At 38.6% G+C, this 24,854-nt stretch overlaps 1 protein-coding gene across 4 annotated transcripts in view; it reads left to right on the top strand.

Moving 5' to 3' along the window:
• The window catches only part of adcy2b (adenylate cyclase 2b (brain)), an 88,151-nt gene that overhangs the window by 56,016 nt on the left and 7,281 nt on the right, over positions 1–24,854 (top strand). For 2 of the 4 annotated variants that reach the window (XM_047383920.1, XM_047383921.1), the window contains exons 17-23: positions 6,056–6,196; positions 10,280–10,399; positions 11,833–12,017; positions 16,807–16,891; positions 19,545–19,703; positions 24,176–24,322; positions 24,512–24,619. In XM_047383920.1, coding sequence (XP_047239876.1) covers positions 6,056–6,196; positions 10,280–10,399; positions 11,833–12,017; positions 16,807–16,891; positions 19,545–19,703; positions 24,176–24,322; positions 24,512–24,619 — 945 coding nt within the window. The other 2 variants (XM_047383922.1, XM_047383923.1) reach the window with 2 other exon arrangements.

The following is a 24,854-nucleotide window of genomic DNA, read 5'->3' on the forward strand; positions in this document are numbered from 1 at the left end:
TAACTTGTTGTAAAACCGTTGCCACTTTTCATTTGTTGCTTTTATTTACGCAAGTTTACGCAAAACTTTCTTGCACTGAGGATAGTCAGCGATCAAATTTATGAGATTTTATTTTGCGCCATTCTTCCAGTATGGTGGTTGCAAACTCTTTTCCCATCTCTTTGCTCTCTTTGCCCATCCTCTAACTCGGACATTTCAGGACTGCAGGCAAGTCACTCCAGCATCTGAGCACTCTCCATCTCCAGCCATAGCTTTGTGGAGCACTGTCTACATTGTCTTATTGAACACTGTCATAAAGGCAGGAGATACTGCTCTATATGTATTTGGCAATACACTATTTTTCCTCTATAAGTATCATCATACTTGTAGACATCATAGATGTCTGTGAGTCCAGGGAAGCTGACGTATCCCTTATAATATAAATGAACATTTTTGCACAATAAATTTTAAGTTAGATTTGAAATTGTTTTGTAGTTCTTGACAAAAATGACCTAAAGTAATTATTTGTATATCTAGTTCTCTTAGCTACTAATGAATAGTAAGTAAAGTTTATTTGTTGAACCCCTTTTACAGACAAAACCATCACGAAGCACTGAACAGAAAACTAATAAAATATTAAAATTAGGTGCCATGAAAGAATTAAAATACACAAGAAAACACACTTCAAATATTACCATTGAACAGAAAGCCTATTTAAACAGGAAGGTTTTTAACTGCTTTTTAAAAAAGTCCACATAGTCAACTAATCGTAGTTGTAGAGGTAGATTGTTCCACAGCCTTGGTGCCGCGGACTGGAAGGCAGTCCAAAAGCAATGACACAAATGCATGGATTGTTCTTTCCAGTTCAGACCATATGTCACAGTATAGAAATGTTTCTTAAATGAACGAAACAGGAACAAGACAGAGATTTTATATGTGAGTCAAATCGAGAGAGGATTCGAATATTACACCAAGATTTCGGATGCTGGACTTAGGAGTTAGACAAAAAGAAGCAACTGCCTGACTGATTTTTGTATATAGTTAAAGAGGAGCAATAATCATGGTCTTTTGGTGTTTAAAACAAGGTAGTGACTGGAAGCCCAATCACTAATCTGAGATAAACAGTAGACTAGGGTGCACAACCTGTCCAGCAGATGAGGCTTTGAAGACATATAGAGTTGAATGCCATCTGCATAAAGGGATAAGAAATGTCATTAAAAGACTGAATGATGCCAGCTAAAGGAAGAATCTAAAAAGCAAATAACAATGTAACCTAGAACCGGCCCCTGTGGAACCCCAAAGGTTAGAGAGGTGATCTTAGAAGTAATTTTCTTTGCCATGATAGAGAAAGTCCTCCCCAATAAAAAAAACAGAAAACCAATCTAGTGCAGAACCAGAGATGCCAACTAAAATCTTCAGCCTATTCAGTAAAATGTAATGGTCAATGGTATTAAATGCTGCACTGAGATCAAGTAAAATTATTATGAAACAATATACTGTATCAGAAGTCATTAAAATATCGTCATAGACCTTCAAAAGAGCCATCTCAGTGGAGTGCAGTTTTTGAAAGCCAGAATGAAAAGGGTAAACAAATATTTGGTTTACATAGTAGAGATCTTTCTACAACGTTTTCTAACAATTTACTAAGAAAAGGCAGTTCTGAAATCGGCCGATGACTACCAACAGAACTACAAACAAGATTGGGTTTCTTTTGTAGTGGAGTTATTTCGACGTGTTTATGATTCGAAGGAACGCTACCCTGCGTTTGTGAGCTGTTAATGATTGACAACAATGAAGGACCACTGCTACTGAGACTACAAAACAAGACGGAGGAAGGTAAATCTCTAAGGAGCACATGTTGCCAACAGATGTACCCAAGTCATCAAGCCTGATTGTTGAAAAACAAGTAAATGACTCGAGGCACTGAGGACCATCAACATAAGGAAAGGATCTCAGGAAGATTTGGGATTGAGAAGAAATGTGTTGCAGTTAACATCAGAAAGTAACACAGCATGCAGAGGTGAAGGCAACACAATATTATTGATAGTGTCAAATAATACCCTAGGTGGCGCGGCGTTGATGGTGTAGGGGCGAAGCACGCGACCATTTGCAGAGGCTATAGTCCTCGGAGCGGCTGTCCTGGGTTTGAGTCCCAGACCCGGTGACATTTACCGAATGTCTCCCACTCTCTCTACCCCTTTCCTGTCTACTTACTGTCAAAAAATACAAAATAAAGGCCACTAGTGCCAAAAAACATATCTTTAAAAAAAATAATACCCTAGGTTTTTTTTTGCTACGATTAATGAGATTACTGAAATAAGAGGATCTAGCATCTTTTACTGCCTCATTTAAAAGAATAAAGAAGCTCTTTGAAATACTCACGATGGACTACCAACCCTGTGGACTTCCACCATCTTCCTGCTTTTTTGTGGGGAACTTCGAAGGCCTGGAGTGTGATTGTTTAGCCAGGGTGAGCAAGAAATTTCAGCCACGAATAGCTTTTCCAAGAGAAACCTGATTGAGAATGGTAAGGCAGTGTTCATTAAAGGAATTATCAAGGAGCTCAACATTATCATCGGAGAATGATGTAAAATAAAAAGAGAAGAAAACTTAAAAATAACAGAATCATCAACCAAGCACTTCTGCTTAATACAAACTTAAGAAAAATACCTAGAGTGACAAGTAACATTAAAGGAGACTGACTAATGATCACTGAAGACAACTTCATTGATCAAGATTAGGACTTAAGTAACAACCACATCCATGGTGTGTATGAGTAGGGCCAGATACATGTTGAGCAAAGCTGAAGGAGTCCATGATGCTGAGAAACGCCTTGGTGGTACTATTTGATGAGTCTTAAGTATGAATGTTAAAGTCTCCAACAATGATGATCCGTTCTATTTTATTAGTGGAAGATAAAACGTCTCAAAGGTCTGATAGAAAAGATGCAGCAGACCCAAGTAGATGATACATTAAAATGGGATATACCGGCTGAGCTCGTTCAATTTTGATCATAGTCATCTCCAAAGAGCTATAGGAGCCTGAAGAGAACATTAGGCATAAAAATGATTTTTTTTTTTTTTATTGCAGCTGTCCAACCTCCCCTCCAAGAAATCTAAAGTGTACAGTAAAAAGACCTGTCTCCAGGACACAGTTCTAAAAGATGTGAGACTTCATTCTCACTCTGCCAAGTTTTCTTGCCAAATCCAACTCCGCACTACAGAACAAGTTATTTCAAATGTGAGACTTGTTAATAATAGAGCAGGCAATATTTACCATCATTTTGTTGGAGAGATTGGAGAAGGTGCAGAGGGGACTGTACCAGAGTCCAGCTGGTGAAGTAAGCTTTGCAGCGAGTCGGGGTTACTGCCGCGTTGAGCCAACGTTTTCTGTGCTTTCAGATGGCAGTCTTGGTGAAGAGAAGGGAACAGGGTGATTAGCCAGATTTCTCCATTGGGTTCTCTGAAGGAAAGGCAGTTTAAACGGCAACAGTGGGAGTGTTCCGGGAGTGTTGCGCCACACTAAAGCAGCGGTGGAAAAACAACGCTGTTTTGTTGACTCTGGAGGTGATCCATGACAGATTTGATTGCGAGTAATGTGATCTTATGCTTATACAAAGAAAATGCTGGTCAAAACTGACAAAAACACTGATCAAGCATACAAAATAGACAGTAATATGGACAGAGGAGAAAGCATAGTCAGACACAGACGCCATCTTGACGGTGAATAGCAGCCCAATCATTATTTTTTCCACCTGATACCTTCCCAGGGATTAAGGATTTGCAAACAACAAATCCAGATTCAATACTTGCATTTTTCAAGACTGGACTTACTGCACAGGTGGCATCCTGTCAGGGTACCACGGTCCTGAGAGAGACCTATTCTTTCACAGCATTTGTAGAAGCTGTCTGCATGCCGAGGTGCTGGATTTTATTGACAATTGACCATGAACTTGATTGGAACACCTAAATACATTGATTAGGAGGGATGACCCAATAATATTGGCAATTTAGTACGTAGTGGCTCAGGTGGTAGGGGCTCGTCCTGTGACCGGTGGGTTGCCACCTGCCTCCTACACAGAGTTATTAAAACTAAAAAAAAATTAAATACCATAAAACATGTGGGTCTATGATTTCAGTAAAGATTTACTGAGCATCCTTTTCTAACTTTTATTTTCTACACTATCTCAATTTTTCCTGAAATAGTCTCTGTGGCAGAAGATATAGTAAATAAATGTTCAACAAATATTTGTTTTGTATTGAAGTAAAATCCAAAATGATTCATGTTAAAACATCATTTCATTTTAGTAATTTCTCATTTAGCTTCAGTAGAGCGATAGTGTTATTTCCATGCTGACACGGGTACCTGTCTCTGGAGCTTTACTGCCGATCAGTGAAAGATTCCTCGTTCAAGAGCCTATTTCCATATTCCTCCTCAGGAGAGCAGTTTCACCCAGTAAGTGGGTCAGTTTTAATTGCTGGGAGGATTACCAATAACCTTGGGTCTGTTCTGACCCAGGAGTCTGTCTTGTATGCTGTTTAATTAGAAAAATAAGGCGAGAACAAAGTATCAGATTTGATGAGTTTGTAAATCAATTTAACAGTCCATGTATTCCCAGTTAAATACCCCGTGGTCACTGTTGAAGGAGCAGCTAATTGGCTAATGAGGAAGCATGTCTTAAACAGTGTGCATGTGTTTGATCTCCATATGACTGGCTGGCTTCATGGACGCCACTATTAATGAAGCACATTATTGCTAAAGAACATTCTCTGTTCATCTGTGGAAGAGTTCATTACACGCTTACTGTTCTCAAACCTGTTTTCTTGGAAAATGTTTTCTTAGACCAAATTAGCCGGGCTGTTGCTAAGAGAAGGTAATGTCTGGACTGCTGGAAAACAACTTTCAAAACTGCGAGCAGGAGAAAGGAATCAGTGTTTCATGAAAATTAAAAATAATATATGACTTTAAAACATCCTGAGCTTTGCTAATGTACCCACTTTTGTTGGCAGCCCTGGTAAAAATGTTAAAGAAGCTTTAAAATACATTCATGTTTTATTGCAGTAGCATAATCTCACACTGAAAACTTAAAAGAAATTCAACCTTAAGTTGAGTACATTTATTCTGAAGGTTGATTTTGTGTCTGATAAACCATTGCTGTGTTGATTTTGTCATGGGTTCAATATTCTTTTGAAAGACCCAATGGTGATCAATTTTTAGTTTTAGTTTTTTTGGGCTGCATGGTGGTGCAGTTGTTCTAACTGTTTGTTAGAACTTGCAGCAAGAAGGTCCTCGGCTTGACTCCTGGCCGGGGGTCTTTCTGCATGGAATTTGCATGTTCTCCCTATGCAAGCGTGGGTTCTCTGTAGGTACTCCGGCTTCCTTCCACAGTCCAAAAACATGACTGTTAGGTTGATTGGTCTCTCTAAATTAACCTTAGGTGTGAATAGGTGTGTGCATGGTTGTTTGTCATGTGTGTCTGTGTGTTGCTTTGCGATGGGCTAGTGACCTGTCCAGGGTGTACTCCGCCTCTCGCCCGTAGACTGCTTGAGATAGGCACCTGCCCGTGACCCTGTATTGATGAAGCGGGGCAAAGAAGATGGATGGATGGATGGATGGATGGATGGATGGATGGATGGATGTTTATGTTGCAATGTGTTCTAACAAGGTTCCCTTAGACTTTGCAAGAGAAACAGCTCCACAGCATCACAGTTCCTCCACCATGCTTAACAGTGGGAATGAGGCCCTTTTCACTTTCCCATCTTTTTTTTTTTTTACATTAGAATAACTATGTATATTAACAACTGTTTCACCACAAGGATATTTCCCACAGAATAATTATAATGAATTAAAGATTGGATTTTCTGAACTTTTCAGTCTGACATTATGCTACTGCAATATAATTTCAATGTATTTTAAGGCTGTTTACACATCTTCACCAGGGGTGCAAACTGATCTGTATACATCTAAAGGAGTAGTTTGATATATACTTGCAGTTTATGGGGTCTGTGGAGATTATTTTAAACAAAGCTTCCCCCTGTGTCTTTGAGTCACTCCTCCTGTTTCCTTGAATCCACAGCAGGGTGGGAAGGGGTCCTTCTGCTCTCTGCCATGGCTCCCGGCTTCCTCTCGCATCATCGTCACCAACAACCCCTGGCTGCGATTGGTCCTCACCATGACGACCACGGCTCTCATACTGGTGATGGCTGTGTTCAATATGGTGAGACGCTGTTTAAAATGTTGCAAATGCAGTATTTCCTCTGTGATTCGTGGTGTGTGCATGATCAGCAAGCAGCTGCAGTTATTTGATATTTATAGCAGCAAAATGCAATAAGCTGTGGGTTGTAGTTTATGAAATCAAATACAGCAGTATTATTTGTAAAAATAATTAGAGGAGTTAACTGAGGCAGAAATGGAGGATAATTCAGTAATACCAGAACTCTTCTGTTTGCACTTTGCAGTATTGCTCTAACAGTGAGGCTGTCAAATGGTTGAAAGATATTTTTTAGGAACTTCATTGACATTCAAATGTACAGTTCCAGTCGGAAGTTTACATACACTCGTCATGGATGGGGTTTCGTTTTAATTTTGTGTTTTTTAAATATTAATATGAACTGTTATTTTTTCAAGGTGGATTCAATTAAATTCCAAAATCCTTTATCAATCCCAAAAGGATATTAAATTCATCATACAACAAACAAATTCAATTTTCTTTAAATAATCCTTTTTTGTCTACAACTTTTTATAAAGTTTGAGGTGTGGCCAGTCCAGAAGCTTAATGTTAGCCTGCTTCCTCCAATCCTGAAGTTTTATTGTGTTTGGGTCCATTATCTTGTTGGAACACCTGTGTCAAAGTTTGAACTGTTGGAGCTAACCTAAAGTTGGAGAATTTGGTGGACCCCCTCCTTCTTTATTATTCCATCCTCTTTGGTGCATGAGTACCACTGGCAGCAAACCGGACCGTTGGCATGATGCTACCACCACCATGCTTGAAAGTCGGTGCCTTGTTCTTAGGTTTGAAAGCCTCCCTTTGACTTCTCTAAGCATGCTGCTTGTTACTGTAGCTAAACAGTTTAATCTTTGTCTTGTCTGGCCCTCTTCAGTGGGCATTTGGCTTATCCATGTGGTCAGCTTCAACTGTCAGCTAAGGGTGTTGATTTTGGAGCAGTGCTTCTTTCCTGGTCAGCGCCATCTCCATACATGATAAGGGTAAACTTGGTTTATTTTGAACAGTAATACTAGTGTTCCTGTATTTCTTTTAATCTAAAAAAATGGTTTAAGTCAGATGGTCAGCATATGGACACAACAGGGGGCTCCAACAGGACAATGGTACCAAACACATTTTAAAACCTGTTTTGGAAGGATCAAATGAAATTTATATTCAGGCCCTGATATCAGACCACTTAAAAAGTGAACCAATTATTGAACTTTGTCCTTTATCACCTCATGTGGAATGATACTCTATGTTTAAAGACCTTTAATAGGCAAACTCTGCAACCAGAAAGTTTTAGTTAGAAAAGATCAGCCAACCTGGCCTTATGTTGAAGAGTAATTGGCCTTTAAATCTTATAACCCGGTTGTGCCAACTTCGGCAGCAACAACAGCCATCAAGCATTGCAATAAATTTCATCAATGAGAAGTAATTTTGGCCTTTCTTTTTTGAGGAATTGCTTTAATTTAGTCAGACTGAAAGACTTTTAAGCATGAATAGCCTGTTTAAGGACATTCCACTACAACTCTGTTAGATTTATGTCTATACTTTGACTAGGCCGCTTCAAAACCTTCTTTTTTTGTTGTTTTAACTATTCTAAAAGTAGACTTTTGCTGGTGTCATTCAGGTCCAGCTGCATACCACAAAGGCGCTTTGACCTAATGTCAAAAACTGATGACCCAACATTTTCCTCCAGGATTTTCTGGCAGAGAGCAGAATACATTGTTCCACCAATTATAACAAGTCGCCCATGAGTACCAAACCAACCTCACATCATTACATAATCATCATCATGTTTGACTTTAGGTTTGATGATTTATTTCTGAAATCCTGAGTTAACTTTACACTAGATGTAATGAGACAGGCACACCTTAAAAAAAGATCCACTTTTGTCCCGTTCATCCACAGAATATTTTTTGGAGAGTTTTGGGGAACATCAAGATGTTTTTTTTTTTTTGGAAATATGAGACAGGCATTTGTGTTCAGTTTGGTCAGCAGTAACTGTCTCACAGATGCCATTTTCCCAATCCCTTTCTAAATGTAGAATCATAAACGCTGACTGTAACTGAGGAAAGTGAGGCCTGCAGTGCTTTAGAAGTTGTTTTAGGTTTTTTTCATGACTGTCAGATAGAATGATATGCTGATAGGTTGGCAAATAATGGGATAGTTCACCACTGCTTCATGTTTTATCCACTTGTGGTCAATGGCTCCCACTATGGTTCTCAGCAGTCCCACAGCCTTAGAAATCGCTTTGTAACCATTTCCAGACCAATTGATGCCACTGTTTTATCTTTTCTCAGCTGTTCTTGTATTTCTTTAGGTTGAGATATGATGGTGTTACTTTTTTAAAATCATTTAGCCTACTTCATGTTGTTAAGCAGGTTATGTGTGGGAGATATCTTGATTCCACAGGTCTGTCAGCAATCTGACCTGGGTGTGGCTAGTGAAACTGAGCTTTGAAAATTGTGGTCAATTGCAGCCAATTCATGATTTAATATGGGAGACAATTACTTTTCTACAATAGACCAGGATGGGTTGGGTAGCTTTTTTCCCTTAATAAATGAAACCATCCTTTTAACATAGCTTTCTGTATTTGTTCAAGTTGGTTTTTTTTCTGTTAACAAAATTAATTTGATGATCTGAAACATCTAAGTGTTATTTAAAAAAAGCAAAAGCAGGTATTTCACATCACTGTGTGAGGATTAGAAAAAAAACAAACAACAAATATTAACTTTTGAACCCAAATCAATGAAGTTTTTTTAAATTATTCCCCTCTGGAAAAATAATATTTAATTAAGACTTGAAAATAAATCTGGCATTCATGCCTGTGATGTCTGTATTTAAACCTCTCACTGGAGTAGTAATCCAGATAGATGAATCTCACTTTTAGAGATGCTGAAAGGGAGCAGCAAATATCTACAGATAAATTAATAGTCAGAAGAAGATTATGGTTCCTGCTACCAAATGGGCGTCGTTCCATGAGAGTTGGTAGGAAGCATCAAGTGTAAATTATAACTCCAGGTACGACAGCAAAACCTCCCTGGAATAAAGATGAATAATTCTCAAGTGACAATCAGGTATTTGGAAAGGAATTAAAACAGAACATGTGAATGTGACTGGCAGAACACCTGCAGGAGAAGCTGACGTAGCCAAGAACAAAAGCAGTAGCAGGGTTGAAAGCTAAACAATTACATATTTCAAACCTCCGCACAACATTCAAAGAGACTGTCATACAGTTTCAGGGCTAAAGTTGAAAAGACTAAACCCATCAATCAGCACCCTTGAGCAGAGGTGGGTAATCCAGGTCCAGAAAGTAAAAACCATGACTAGTTTTCCTTCATTCTGTTCAATTAACTAGGTGATTACTCCCTGTCTTTGTTGTGAAGCTGGAAATGCAAATGGTTGGAACTAATCTCAGAACAGGCCTTTTACTTTCTGGACCTGGATTACCAACCTCTGCTCTTGAGGAGTGCTGGGGCATCCTTGGGGGACATCACTGGCTTCATTGCTGCAAGAAATGCTGAACTTGACCTCATGATTGACATTATGTCCCTGAACTCAATCAGAAGAATGAAAAGCTCTCAGACCAGCTGGAGCTTAATATTAACTGCAGTGACTGAGTCAGTCTACAGTTGATTTTCAGTGATTACGGCTGGGTTGATCTCATCTAGCAGGATTACTCTGAAGTGATTAATTGTACTGTTGGTAAGCTGTTGTAATCAGCTCATAATAAAACTCATAATTTAAGAGAACAGCTGGCTGACACAAGCTAAATATACTGCGATACCACAGAAGTAAAAGTAATTTATTAATTCTCTTCATGTTGTTCCCATCTGAAAGTGTCACACTTTTACAATAGCTGCAGACTGCTATAACTGTGCTTTTTGATAAGTGCTTGTTCAAAATGGCTGATGAAAATTTGTAATGAATAACTTTTAATTTGGAGTGTTCCTAAAAATGTTACCTGCAGCGTTTCTGAGATGTTACCACACCTCAGATCTGCTTATCTTCACTCATTGTTACCGGGTCATTTCCAATGTATCATAAATCAGAAAATGTTTTACTACTCATCCCTTCTGATTTGTTTGCCAGTTCTTTGTGGAGGATCCTGGAGGATCTGCCGAGGACATCCAGACAACAGCTCTCTCTGTGAATGTGTCCAACAATAGCCGGTCCCTCTATTTGGAGGACAAAAACAAGTTTTACCTGCCGGTAGGTGCGACTGTGACAGGGTGACAAAAAGATTGCTGCAGGTTGGGTAAAACCAGCAGATTAATGCCTTGCTGTGGAATTATTACCTATTGAACTAGAACAACTTCCAAGTGTTTTGTTTGGATTTTATGTAACAGAAAAACCCAAAGTAGTGCATAATTTTGAAGTGGAAGTAAAATAAATGGCTGGCTTCTATTTGCATTCGGCCCACCCCAGTCAATCCCTTATAGAGCCACTTTTCAGCTGCAAGTCTTCTGTTTTTTGTCCTTCTTTGCATATCTAGGTGACTTAAAGTTTTACATATTCGGCATTAGATGGAGAGTTTCTATAAACAGCAGTTTGTAAGTCTTGCCACAGATTTAGAGTTGGAGTTTAGTTCTGAGCTTGAACTGGACCATTCTAACACATTCTGAACCATCCATTGTGGTTCTGGCAGATGCTTAGGGTTGTTGTCCAGCTGGAAGGTAAACCTCAAACCTCAGTCTTGCAAAGAGATTTAGCTCCATCCATCATCCAATCAAACCCTGACTAGCTTCCCCTGTCCCTGTACTCCTGCAGCATGATCCAGCCGCTGCTATGTTTCACTGTGCGGACGGTGAAGTGCAGTGTTAGTTTTCTGCAACACATAACATTTGAATGTAGGCCTGGAAATTCTGTTTTGGTCTCATCTGATCAGAACACCTTCTTCCACGTGACTTCTTACGACTTTCTTTCAACAGTGGCCTCCTATTGGCAGTCTTTTATAAAGGCCAGGATTGTGGAGTACACAATAAAACATTGCCCCGCCAACAAAATGTCCCACCAGAGCTGTGGAGGCTAAATTTAACATCTTCATTTGTATAAAATCATTTTCCTTCCACTTCACACTTATGTACAACCTTTTTGTTAGTTTATCACATAATACCCCAATAAAATACATTGAGATTTGTGGTTGTAATGCAAAATGTGAAAAATACTACATACTTTAAAAAATTTGAGATGGAGAAAAAGGAGTATTTACTGTTAAGAAATAAATGTATTATTTATTGGAAAAAGGATGCAGTGTTTTTTGTTTGTTTGAGCCTAAATCGACAACGTATATTACAGATACAGATTGTAAATGTGAAAATATGGGCATTATTTAAAGAAGAAAACAATGGACATGTGTCAGTTTAGTCTAGATGCAATAGTAAATGGCACTTTAATATTTTTCTGTGCCTGTCACTTTAAGGGTTAATACTTTTGCAGGACACTGTATGTCCTGAAATTGAGCCTGTCCTGATGTATGAAATAAATACATCTTTTAAAAATGCTTCCTGATAAGGGACATTTTATACATGAACTCCAATAATAATTGGAGCAAAAAAATATCCAGGATATAACATGTATTAAAAATCACCTACTTAGCACAGCTTAAATGCCTTTAGTTTTTCTTGTGAACTCTTCATCTTCAGTACTTTATCTACTGCTGTATTCTGGGCCTGGTCTCCTGCTCGGTGTTCCTGAGGATCAACTATGAGCTGAAGATGGTGGTGATGCTGGTCGCCGTGGTGATCTACAACATCATCATCTTGCAGACACACGCCTCCCTGCTGGATGGATTCAACAAAGCGCTGTATCCCACAGACAAGGCGGACAGGTAACAAGACTTGTTCCCCTACCTTTTACATTAGAAAAATAGGAAATCAGTTAGAAGCAGCAGAGGCCAGTGTAATCTGATTAAACTCCCACATCCCCCTCTGATCCTCTGGCCTGGCTGCATCAGTTTAACCCAGCTTATTAAAATGAGTGAGTCAGTAGCAGGGACTTCAGACACATCTCTGCAGCAGAGTTGGCAGTGGCACATTCTGCTGTCAGTCAAGTAAAACCGCTGGACAGGAAGGACGATGAGTGGCAGAAAGAGATAATTCTGCTCGTGTTGATGGAGAAGGATTCAGTTTTTGAGTGACTTCATTTGACTGACAACGGCTGTGCAGAAAAGGGAAAAAAACGTGTGGAAAGTTTCCCTAGCAATGACAGAAGCTGGTAGAAAAAAATGCATTCCTCTCAGTTTCTCTCCTCACCTTGCTTTGTTAGCATGAGGAGTCTGCTGCTTCTTCTACAGACAAAGGAAGAGGAAAGTACTAATGAAAAAGGAATAGACCAAGGCTGCCTAATAAATCTTATTTCTGAGGCGACTGTGGCTCAGTAGGAAGAGTAGTTGTCTTGCAATCAGAAGGTTGTGGGTTCGATTACAGCTTCCTCCTGCCATAAGTTGATGTGGGCAAGGCACTTAACCTCAAGTTGCCTACTGATCTGTGTATCGGTGTATGAATGTGTGAGCGTTAGTGCGATTGGGTGAATGTGGCTCTAGTGTAAAGCGCTTTGAGTGGTCTGTATGACTGGAAAAGCGCTATATATGTTCAGTCCATTTACCATTACACATTGTCATCATTTGCGTGAGAATGTTTTTAGTTAGCACTTCTTCCGACACAAATAACAGAAAAGTGTGGTTAGAGTTCAGTGAGCTAAGGGAACGCAGCATGGTAAATATATCTCAGCACAATATGCAGTTAAATGATCTTTTTCTGCTCAAGCAAACATAACATTTCCACCTCTGTCAGTGTTATGTCTTGTGAGTAAATTAATACAATTGCAGTTGTAATACAATACAATGCAAATACTGTTAGATCATATTGAATTAGTTGGCATTTAAATGAAGAAGCACCGATGTGTTACTAATACTTACTGAGAGAGCTCTCCACATTTATTGGCAACTCTGGCAAAATGCAAAGAAAAAACTTCAAATAAAAACAACCTAATGTCCCTCTGAATTATTTAGGAAAAAAAATCCAACCTATAATTGAAGTACATGTATTAAGTTTACCCAACCCTCCTTTGTAACAGTTACATCAAACAATTCTAATGAAATCAATAAACCAATACATAAAATCAATAAATAAATAAAGGCTTTTTGGGAATTTTACGTCCTTTAGTTGATCAGAGTGCAGAGGACCTTTAAATCTATAGTCTATGAGATCACCAAATTTTCCTAACAAAATTGAAAAGACAAGAGAACATACCATTCCAGTAAGGCAGATGAATGTTGATCACCTTAAGCAGGAGTTGCTGATATAACATATTGTTATAAAGTGGATGTTGGACCAAAATGCAGACAACGGCAAGGGAGTCACAAGGTGAGTAATCTAGTCTTTAATAATAGTAATAATAAGACTGAAAGAAAACATAGTCGTAGAGTCAACGGTTATGGAGTAGGCAGCAAACAGGAGGAACCAGTGAAGAACAATGAGAATCAGAGAGTATAAATACTGATGGAGAGTGGATAATGGATCAGTGAACCAAAGGGAGCTAATCAGAGGGGAATCAAAAACAGTCGGTGGAATGGAGATCCAAGGTAACTGAGGGAGGTTGGCTAATTAACACCAATGAGCATATCTAGGGAGGTAACACAAAACATCTAAGTGAACAGAAGGTAAACAGTGGGACCACCAAAAGAACATAAACAGGGAGAAAGATCTACAAGGAAATACAAACTAAAACATCTAACACCGGAATCCAGGGAAGTAACAAACACCTAAACTTCAGAATGAATCTAATAAACTTGAATGAACTGAAATAAAGAACAAGGCAGTGCAGAGAATGTAAACAGAACTTAAACTCAAAACCCCAAACACGGGCAGATTATAACAAATAAACAGTCAGAAAGATATATATCAAACAAGTTAAAACAACTGTAGCCACAATAAACAAGGCTGGACAAAAACCCAAGTTCACCTTGCAACCAGAGATGGATGGTGAGTGAGCTGAAAACATAAAGAGGAATACAGCGCCAGACAGAACCAAATTATTCTGAATAAATCAAAGATGAAGGTAATACACACAATAATTCAGATCATAATAACCCAAAATAGAAAAAAATAATTCTAAAAACAAATAATAAAATATTGCAGAAAATATTTTCAAAAAAACTATGTCTGATTAGAGCTGCAGTTATTATGACATATACAGACACTCGAGCGTTTTTCTAGACGTATGAAGGCCTTGCATCATTCAGTGCTTTACAGATGGAAGCCATTTTGTACAAATTGTATGAGGCAACAAATGAGGTCAAAAAGTGGTTGGTAAATTTCCTCATTGCGACACAGAATGTGACACTAAACACGCGGTTAGCACCATTTCTGAAGCCTGAGCGAGATTCTGAGGCTCACCTTCAGCTTTACAGTTATTAAACCAGACTTCAAAGCTGTGTTTCAGGAAGCACAATATGCCTAAAATGGGACTTGTTTATGTTATATACCACTTTATAACCACAGAAAAAAGACATTGAATATTATTGATACGCTGTGCTGTTAATTAAATTATTCAATTTAATTAGTTAAAAAATGTAATGATTTATAAATGTGTTATCTACCATCTGGGCTTTCTAAATCTGTACAGATTGTAAATAGCTTTTTAAATCAGATTACAAAAAAAGTAACTATCGCATGTGATTTCAGAGCATGTTTTTTTTCATCCACTATTTATCTGCTCTTTGAATGTTAGATAAATCTCATGGTTTATGGTAAATAAAAATGAATACGTAGAAACATCTTGTCAGATATATATATTGAATCTGAAATGTAAACAAACAAAACAAGACAGTAAGAAACTAGGGCTCCAACTAACGGTTATTTTTCTAACCGATTAATCTGTCGACAATTTTTTTGAATAATACTAATAGGATAGAAAAAGGTGCTTAATAGTAGATTTGTTACAGTATTGAAACCAGGTGAAGCTAAAACTATGCCACTTGAGGATAGTGCATATTTAAAGACAAGGTTTTTCATCTTAAATGCAAAATTATATACATATATCTTTTATATTTGATTAATAACTGCTCTTAGTGGGTTGTTCTTTCAGTAAATGGCACATTTTAAAGTCTGTATAAACCAGTTCACCATTATTCTAGCCTATTACTAAACTAATTGCTGATTTTAATCGATTAATCACGATTAATCAGATTGTTTCAGCCCTAGAAGAAACAAATAACAGAAGCAAATAACAATGAAAACACCACCATAACTCTTACATGTATCTAACTTGTTATTTTTTACAGATAGAACAAATGTATGGTTATGAATTACTTTGTTAATCTGCAGATGTGGTCCAGAAATGAAGGCTTGCAGTATCTTCTAAGAATACTTGGGCATCAAATAAGGGGTTTGTAATTTAATGAGGAAATAAGAATGATGAAATGATGGTGGTGGGTTTTTTAAAAACCCGTTGATTAGCATGTAATTGCAATCAGACGTTGCCCCGTAAGGATCAATTCTGAAGGAGTTGGTTGTTGAGTTGTAAACAGGGATCTTAAGATCTTATGTTTGAAGAAGAATATGACTGACAGGCAGATTTTCCTCACAAACAATAGTAAACAAGGACATACCAAAACCACATTCTGCATGCAGTTAAAAGCACAACAGAACAGGGAATGGAATGGCCTGCCTGCAATCCTGACTATTTCATCAATTGAGAACATTGAAATAAAAAATATGGCTCCAGTGAGCCTCCAAGGTAACAAATATCTGCTGAAGGAAAAGGACAAAATACTATTTACTTCATCCTTTATTGTTTGAGAAGAAGAACCTTTATTTTTGGGTTTGCAGTAATGGTTGCTTTCACATAGTAAAACAAACTGGTAATCTCTTCCGTTCTGTTAGAGAACTGCAGCAAAAAGAGTAATTCTGGGGTCTTCCAGTCTCCCCAACTAATATGAGATGCAAACTGGTTGTTTGGGAGTGACCACCAGAAAATAAAAACCTCATTCCAATCCTACTATCACAAATGTACACATGTGAAGTTAAACTCTACCGGAACTTTAATTGGAACCTCTCCAGAAGGGTTTGGCATAAAACAGGATGAACATGTGGAAAAGCACCCCATGCCATAACTTGTTAAGAGTGCATGGCATCAGAAACTCTAGAAATGAGAAAATGAGTCTGGGTATTTTAGCAAGATGATGATCTAACAAATACGAAATAATCAATAAAGAAATGGTTCACCAGACTCAAAATTATACTTCTTCTGTAGACATCTCAGTCCCCAAACATAAGTCCAAAAGAAGACCCATAGGGTGAGCTGGAGAAAAGACAGCATCAGACAGCAGCCTGGACTGTTCTCTTATGGAGTCCAGGCTCCGTGCAAAGAGTAATTGTCAAAGAGCCTTCTCCTAATATAGTAAAATATTAAAGGAGAAAACAAAATGCTCTCCTATTGGCAAACGCAGGGTAAATGGTGGATGTTTTTTTTTAAACATTTTTAGTGTGGTATTATTTTACTGCAATAAAATATGATTGCATACATCTTTACTAGGCGTATCTGCATTTAAACTAAAACTATTTCTAAATGAAAGTCATGAATAATAACTAGGGAGCTTCTTTTATATTTTTCAGACCAGGTGTGCTGAAGGATCTGAAGACCATGGGTTCTGTGTCTTTGTTCATCTTCTTCATCACTCTGCTTGTATTAGCACGGCAGGTAAGTAGCTTGCCCCCACAGACAAACCACTGTTAATAAAACTTTTATTTCTCTGCCGCCTCTTCAGTCATAACTATGTAATTAGGTCATTCAGCACTCAGACATCATTTTCAACTGCCGCTAAGCAGAGAAACATTCAATAGATGAAATTGAAATGACTTTGACCCCTGTGGTGGAGGATATTTTTATAGTCCTCAAGTTCTTTTTTTTGATAGATGATTAAAAATATGTCTGCTTTATAGTTTTGGTGCGCTGCCACCGTTCTCGCTTCATGTGACACCCTAACTCTGCTGACACAGATTTTCTGTGGAGAGTTTAATCTTTTTTAGGGGTAACATCTATCATCTCTGCTTTCAAAGCAGATGTTTCGTGCTGGGAGTGCTGTACCCATATCTGGAGCCCCCCAGGGAGCTGTGGTTGGATCAGCCGGCTCCTTGGATTGTTCTTGTTCTGGGTCAGAAAAAGAAAGGGCGGTGTTTGTTATCGAGACCAAACTTGGATGTTTAAAACTACTTGTTGGAAGCATATTCAGTTCTTAAAATGCTTTTTAATTTAAATTGCTATAGCCAAGTTCTGCATTATATCGCAAGAAGATAATTACTGGAGCTTTTTAGAAGGCACTGCCCTGAACAGTTAATGTAGAGCATGCACATCAGTGCTCAGTATGATTTAACACGCTCTAAGCAACCCATTAACAAATTTTTCCTTGCAAAATTTCTTATCAGCTCTAATAAGGTCTTTCTCAGAACTTTCTTCAGAGGGAGGAGAAATCAGGTTACAAGAAAAACGGCATCAGTAATTCATCCCTCAAGAACAGATTGCACAGTGGAGCAACACTCATTTACAGCCTCGTTTAGCCGCTTTCTAAACAGCATTTAGAATGAGCTCCATTTCTTCTGGCCTACTTTCCAGACTCATCGAAGTAGACTCTCCTCATCTACATGTACACACATACCCAAACGATGCAGAGTATCTGTCCTAAAACAGCTTATATGTATCAGCTCAAAGGTAGAAGATCCTTCCATCATTCAATTGGCTGCAGATTCTAATCTCAGGGAAAAGAGTTTCAGTACATTTATTTATCATTCAGCCTGCTAACCAACTACATCTCCCAGGACACTCCCACACACAGTATAGGAGCCCACCCACCAGAACCTTCTAGCCTTCGGATTTAGAAATGGTGCATTCAGGAAATACAGGCACAAACACACAACCGCAGGCTGTCTTGACCTTCGTATATGAGTCCCTCTAACATATGCAGATGTATTCAAAAGTACTTCAAGCATGAATAACCAAAAAGCAAAAAAAGAGAAAGAAGCAGTAGCTTTGTTTTATGGAAAACAGTCCTGTATGCTATTTCCTTGAGCAAAATCTGCACAGCTTCTCGCATTGTCTCACTGTCTTGTTATTGGGACATTTCCTTCCCTCAATATCAAGCATTTCAATACCATTGCCTTGTAGTTGCAATGTATTAGAATGAAATTAAGCAGCCTGCCACTGAGAAGCTATAATCTGAAGCTGAAGGTCACAACATGCTTAATTTAGGCTCCTGCTCTTATGATATCTGGTCTGAGGTCAGTTTAAACCACTTCCAGTTTCTTCATCCACATCCAGTCTTGTTACAACCACAACATATTTCACTGGGATTTTATATGACAGGCTCACATCTTAAAATTGTGGTCTGTATTAGTCAGCCCCGTATATTGTGATACCCCTTTAAAAAAAAAAACAGCGCAATTAGCCTGTGTCTAGGTTTTAACCGTCTTATAGAGCACCCTTCCATCAATTGTTGAAGCAAATGTTGAAGAAAAAGTCTGCAGTGTGCTGCAAATCATTTAGAGGACATAGCAAACATGTAGAAGAAGGTGTTCTGGTCCATAGAGACCAAAGATGACATTTTTTGCTTACAATGAAAGAGCTATCTACCTATCCATACATCATCCGTACGCCATCTCAGTGGTGAAATATGGTGGTGGGAGCATTAAGCTGCGAGAATGTGTTGCCTGAGCTGGGACAGGGAAGTTGGGCAGAGTTGACAGGAGGATGCATGAATATATACATAAATACAGAACCAACGGCAAAAGAAACGGCAAAAAATTGGAGACAGGGGCAAAGGGTTCACATTCCAGCGGGACAACCTACAGCATAGCCACAATGGGATGGGCTGGATCACAGTGTATTAATGTGTTAGAAGAGCATAGTCAAAGTACAGACATAAATATAATTGAGAATCTGTGGCAAGGCTTAAAGATTGTTGTTTTTAGACACTATCCATTAAATTAGACTAAGGTGGAGCTATTTTGTAGAGACGAATTGGCAAAAAAAAGTCCATCTCTAGATGATGGAGACACACCTCAATAGACTCGCAGCTAGAATTAGCATTGAAAGGTGTTTCCAAACCTTTGACAAATGTACAGCACACTTTGGAGATTTTTATCCGTTAAACCTTTTGAAAACTTCCACTTCTCAATTATGCACTTCTTTATGTTGATCTATCAAAAAATCCTACTAACAGTTAAAAAGATAATAAAACATTTCCAGGGGACTGTACATACAAGATATCTGCCCTTTTTATGTTTAAATGTGTGTTTTTCTTTGTTTTGGTAAAAAGAATGACAGAGCTGTCCCTCTTCTCTTTGTCCTCCTGCAACAGAATGAATATTACTGTCGACTGGACTTCTTGTGGAGGGACAAGTTTAAGAGGGAGTGTGAGGAAATTGAAACAATGGAGAACCTCAACCGAGTCCTGCTGGAGAACGTCTTACCGGCACATGTGGCTGAACATTTCCTGGGACGCAACTGGAAAAATGAGGTAAAAAACAATCATTGTCACTTTACATTTTCACTGAATTCTGGTTTAGATGCTTCTAGATTTTGAGGTATGGAAGAAAATTTAGATTAAATAAGACACTGAAATGTTCCTGCTTGTCAGTAGATGTCACTTTATTTTTGTGAGACAGATACTGCGTGTAGAATCTGAACAATACTATGGAAAAGCCTTCAGTCAACTCATTTCTTTCAGCAGGTACATCTCCAAAATATTTGTGTCACTCATTCCAGAAAGTGAAACCCATATATTATAAACATTCATTTCACATAGAGTGAAATATTTTAAGCCTTGATTTCTTTTAATTTTGGTGATTTTGGCTTACAGATAATGAAAACTCAAAATTCTGTGTCTCAAAACAATTAAAAAAACTATATTTTGTACTTGGTTGGGTGGAGGCGATCAGCCTGAGGTTCTGCTGAGGTCTAATGGAAGTCCAGATTGCTTTGATAGCTGTGTTCAGTTCATCTGCATTGTTGGGTAAGGTGTCTCTCATCTTCTTGACAATAAAGAATAGACTCTCTATGCCAGTTTGCTGGCCAATCAAGACCAGGAACACCATGGTCACTGAACCAGCTTTTGGTAACTTTGGCAGTGTGGGCAGGTGCCAACTGCTGCTGGAAATCAGCATTTCTATGAAGCTTGTCAGCAGAAGAAACCATTAGGTGCTGTGCGATTTCCTGGTAAATTGCTGCAATGACTGTGGACTTTACAAAAAACAGTGGACCAACACCAGCAGATGTCATGGCTACCAAACTATTACTGACTGAGGAAACCTCACACTGGACTTCAAGCAACATAGATTCTGAGCCTCTCCACTCATCCTCCAGAGCTTGATTTGCAGATGAAATGCAGAATTTACTTTAACCTGAAAAGAGTAGGTTAGACCACTAAGGAACTTTCCAGTTCTTTATCTCCTTAAGCTCAGGTAATATGCTTCTGACATTGTCTCTGGTTCAGGAGTGGCTTGACACGAGGAATACAACATTTGTAGCCCATGTGTAGGACTCGTTTGTCCATAGTGGATCTAGATGCGCTAACACCGAGCCTCAGTGCAATCTGTGGGAATCTCTCCTACTTTTTGAATGGATTTTGCTTGGCACACCTCTCAATGCTGTGTTATCCTTGTTGCTAGTGCACCTTTTCCTACCAAACCTTTTCCTTCCACTCAGCTTTCTATAAATACGCTTAGATACAGCACTCTGTGACCTTTTGGGGCTCATCCTCCATGTGGAGGGAGTCAATGACTGTCTTCTGGACGTCTGCAGTCAGCAGTCCTCCCTATGATTGTGTAGCCCATGGAGCCAGACAAGAGTCCATTTAGAGGCTCAGGAAACCCCTGCAGGTGTTGTGAGGTAATTAACTGATTAGCGTGTGACACCATGAGTTTTTTACAATATTCGAATATTCTGAGAGACTGAATTTTGTTTTCTGTATGCCATAATCCTCAAAATTACAAGAAATAAAAGCTTGAAATATTTCACTCTATGTGTGATGAATGTATATCAAATATAAGTTTCACTTTCTGAAATGAATGACAAAAAATATTTTTCAAAAGAGTCTAGTTTTTTCAAATGACCTGTATTTTACTTGCAAGTGGCCAGACTGTCTTGAAGTCCTTTATAGTGGCCACAATCAGGAGTTCTTTGGACTCTTTGAGCATTTTTTTTTGTGGATGATTTCAGTTAAATTTCAGTCGCATAAACACAAGGGATAAACCAGTGAAAGACGATTTTAAACTGGATCTTTTGTCTCCTTGATAGCAGCAGCCTATCATAAAGTCCCATCTTGTTACCATTTCTTGATATGAATGTAGGATAACACAGTTTGAGATAAACCAGTATTTGAGCACCTACAGAGTGATTCCCAAACAACATTTAGTTAAAAACGTGTGATACAGTAGATGATCAGCTGAAGGATGACATCTGTGTCAGATCTTTCCTGATTTCTGTTTTGTTGTTGCCCAACTACATGCATTTCAGATCATTTTCATCCGTGGTTATATTTTTTTAGGTTAAGTATAATAAACTGGCGCAGTCCAAAGAAACACTTAAAAAACAAAATAATTACTCAATCTATTCTCTTTGCTAGCAATAAACTCAAAGAAATCCGGTTTCAAAGCAATAGCTCGCTTTTTTATTTGCCTCTTGGCTGCCATATTTCTTTTTCTGCCATTTTCTAATGTGTTTATAAAATTAATCATAGACAAGTTGCATTGTTTTGGTGGATTAAAAATACAATAATGTAATTGTGCAACTTTATTTTCCTGCAGAGGCTGGAAAATCCATAAAAATGGAGCAGATTCCATTTTGTCTGCTGCATCTAGTCAGAATCATTCACCTTTGCAACAATAACAAAGCACCTCTACTTAGTTGCTGTTATTCCTGTATAATAAATATATGTAGCTGTCACTAAATGTGTGGAAAAGAAGGACTATGCAATCCTAAGGCTTAGAAGATAACGGTTTAGGCCCCATCTTTAACAGTTCTTGATGCTGTTCTTGATGCTGCTTGAGCCTTAAAAAGCAGTGAAATAAAGGGAAAATGAGCAATACTTCTGTCTGCATAAAAAATGTATTTATTGCATGTTGGCTGATGATGCCTATGGTTTGACTGAGTTCTGCCTCAGTGAAGTGGAAGGTGTTGTATTGCACCTGTGCTTTTCACTTCGGGCTTTAGCTCTGCCTCACTCATTCTCCTCAGTGACCCAGTTACAGCTGTGGCAGCCACTCCTGGGGAGGGGAACCTTGCATTGAAAGTCTTAGGATTATTCTGGGAGAAATGTGGTGAGGAGACTCCAGGTTTCTACTGTCTTTGGCCATTAGACACTGAATGCACTGCGTATTCTACATACAAATGTGGGCAGTTTTGTTGGCACCACTGGTAAAGCTGTGTCCAAAGCCTTAAAATAATTTATTTTATGGCAGTCGCATAAATACACATTGAAAACATTTTTTATAATCCTATGTTAATTTGAGTTTATTGTTTTCCCTGCTGTTCATACTTTGTACAACCTCCTTTTTTCCAGTAATGCAGCTCATATTCTACTCCTGTAACATTTCACACGCTTGGAGCATACAGAGCTGGAACTTTGACTATACCTATTTTCAGTATCTCTTTGCATTATCCAGAGTCCTGGGTCATTTCTTATGCTCTCTTCTCTCCAGCTCACCCCACAGGTTTCTAAAGGATTTAGCTCTGGGGACTGAGCTGACCACAGAAGAAGGCTGATAATGTGTCTGGTGAACCATTTCTGTGTTGATTTGGTCACATGTTTTGGATTATTATCCTGTTAAAGAGTCCGCCAGATATTTGTTTAAAATCTCCTTTTATTTTAAAGAGTTCATAATACCATGCACTCTAACAAGGTTTTCAAGGCCTTCAGAAGAAAAACAGGCCCACAGCATCACAGGTCCTCCTCTACTATGCTTATAAGCAGGCATGAGGCGCATTTACACACTCATCCTCTGTTTGATGCCAAACCCTGGATGTTTGTTGCTAAAATGATCAATCTTAGTCTCATCTGATTGCACCACACAGTTCCAATTAAAGTCCTGGTAGTTTTGAGCAAACTGCCACATGTTAACATTTGTGATGATAGGATAGAAACTTCCTGTCGTCTGGCATGCTTTGCAAACAACCAACCGGCATGTGGCACCTAATGGTTGTTATGGAGACTCGCTAACCCAGGATGCCCTACAGCTTTTCTTGTGCCTCCTTTACCACCATGTTCACTTTGTGTGCTGGCAAGACAAAAATAGGTCTGAATAGTGGCTGCAAGGGAAGGGACTCTGTGTCAAATCATAAATATACCGAAAAGAAAGAGAACGTAGTGGTTTGCTAGATAGAAGTTTCTAGAAAATGTGATCTAAGAAATAAAGTTGTAATTTAAGGAACACTTGAGTTACATTTATTTTAAGGATATTATCACCAGTGGTTTTGGTAAGAACAGTTTTATAGTATGGGACTTTTATCCACCATAAATTAATGTAGTCAAATTTAAGGTGGAATTTTCCCATTTTTATTGTGAAATTATGCTGCTACAATAAAAGGTGATTTGTTTTTTACCATGGGTGCCAATAAATGTGTCCACATTTATATGCTGCTATTAATGTTGTTTTCCTAACTTGAAAGATGATGCCTTCTTGCTTACAAAACATTTCATTCTGTAAGGGTCACCAAAGTTGCTCTGTTCTTACGTCTGTCGTTCTAAAGATGAACTCCTCTATTTTTCAGCTGCCACAGGGACCAAGCGTCCCTGCTGAGATGATTAAAGCTTCTTCCTATTTATTTAACGTCTAAGTGTCAGTGTTCAGAGTGAGGCATTTAGGTAATGGATTTTTTCTTTAGTTTTGTAAAGCCCACTGAGACCACAGGCTATTTCTCTTCATCTTTCTGGCACGGGTGCTTGTTCGATACGGCCCATCCAGCTGTTATCTTCTTCTCGCTTGTTATCAGGACCTTTATCATCAGTCATACGAGTCAGTGTGTGTGATGTTCGCCTCCATCCCAGACTTCAAAGAGTTTTATACCGAGTCTGATGTCAATAAGGAAGGACTGGAGTGCCTCCGACTTCTCAACGAGATCATAGCAGACTTTGATGAGGTAAACTCCTCTCTTACTAATAATGCTGGCTATCAGACAGTGTGACAAAGACAAAGAAATATTTTTGACCATTTCTGGGGAGGTTGCAGAGAGTCATTATGTTCCTAGGTGGAAGGAGCACAAAACTATGTGGTCATTTGGATGCTGCTGATTGTTATATTTTGTGCTGGCTTCCCTTTGCACTCACAGCTGCTGTCTAAACCAAAGTTCAGCGGAGTGGAGAAGATAAAGACTATCGGTAGCACCTACATGGCTGCAACTGGCCTCAATGTGACTCCAGGACCAGAGTGTGCACAAGTAAGCTTTTTCACTACAACAGTTAAGACTCAGCAAATGGCTTGTAGGTGCCAGCACCTTGCTAAAACATTCCCACTCCTTGAACTTCACGATTTGTCCCATTTGAACCACAGAGTTTAATGTATTTCACTGGGGTTTAATGTGATAGACCAACATAAAGCGGAAGGTAAGAATAGAAATCTGAAAAGTGTGTGCATTTCTAAACACCTTTTAATGCTGTTTATTCTGACACCCC

This window comes from Girardinichthys multiradiatus, chromosome 13 (genome assembly GCF_021462225.1).
Source record: "Girardinichthys multiradiatus isolate DD_20200921_A chromosome 13, DD_fGirMul_XY1, whole genome shotgun sequence".
NCBI classification, from domain to species: Eukaryota; Metazoa; Chordata; class Actinopteri; order Cyprinodontiformes; family Goodeidae; genus Girardinichthys; species Girardinichthys multiradiatus.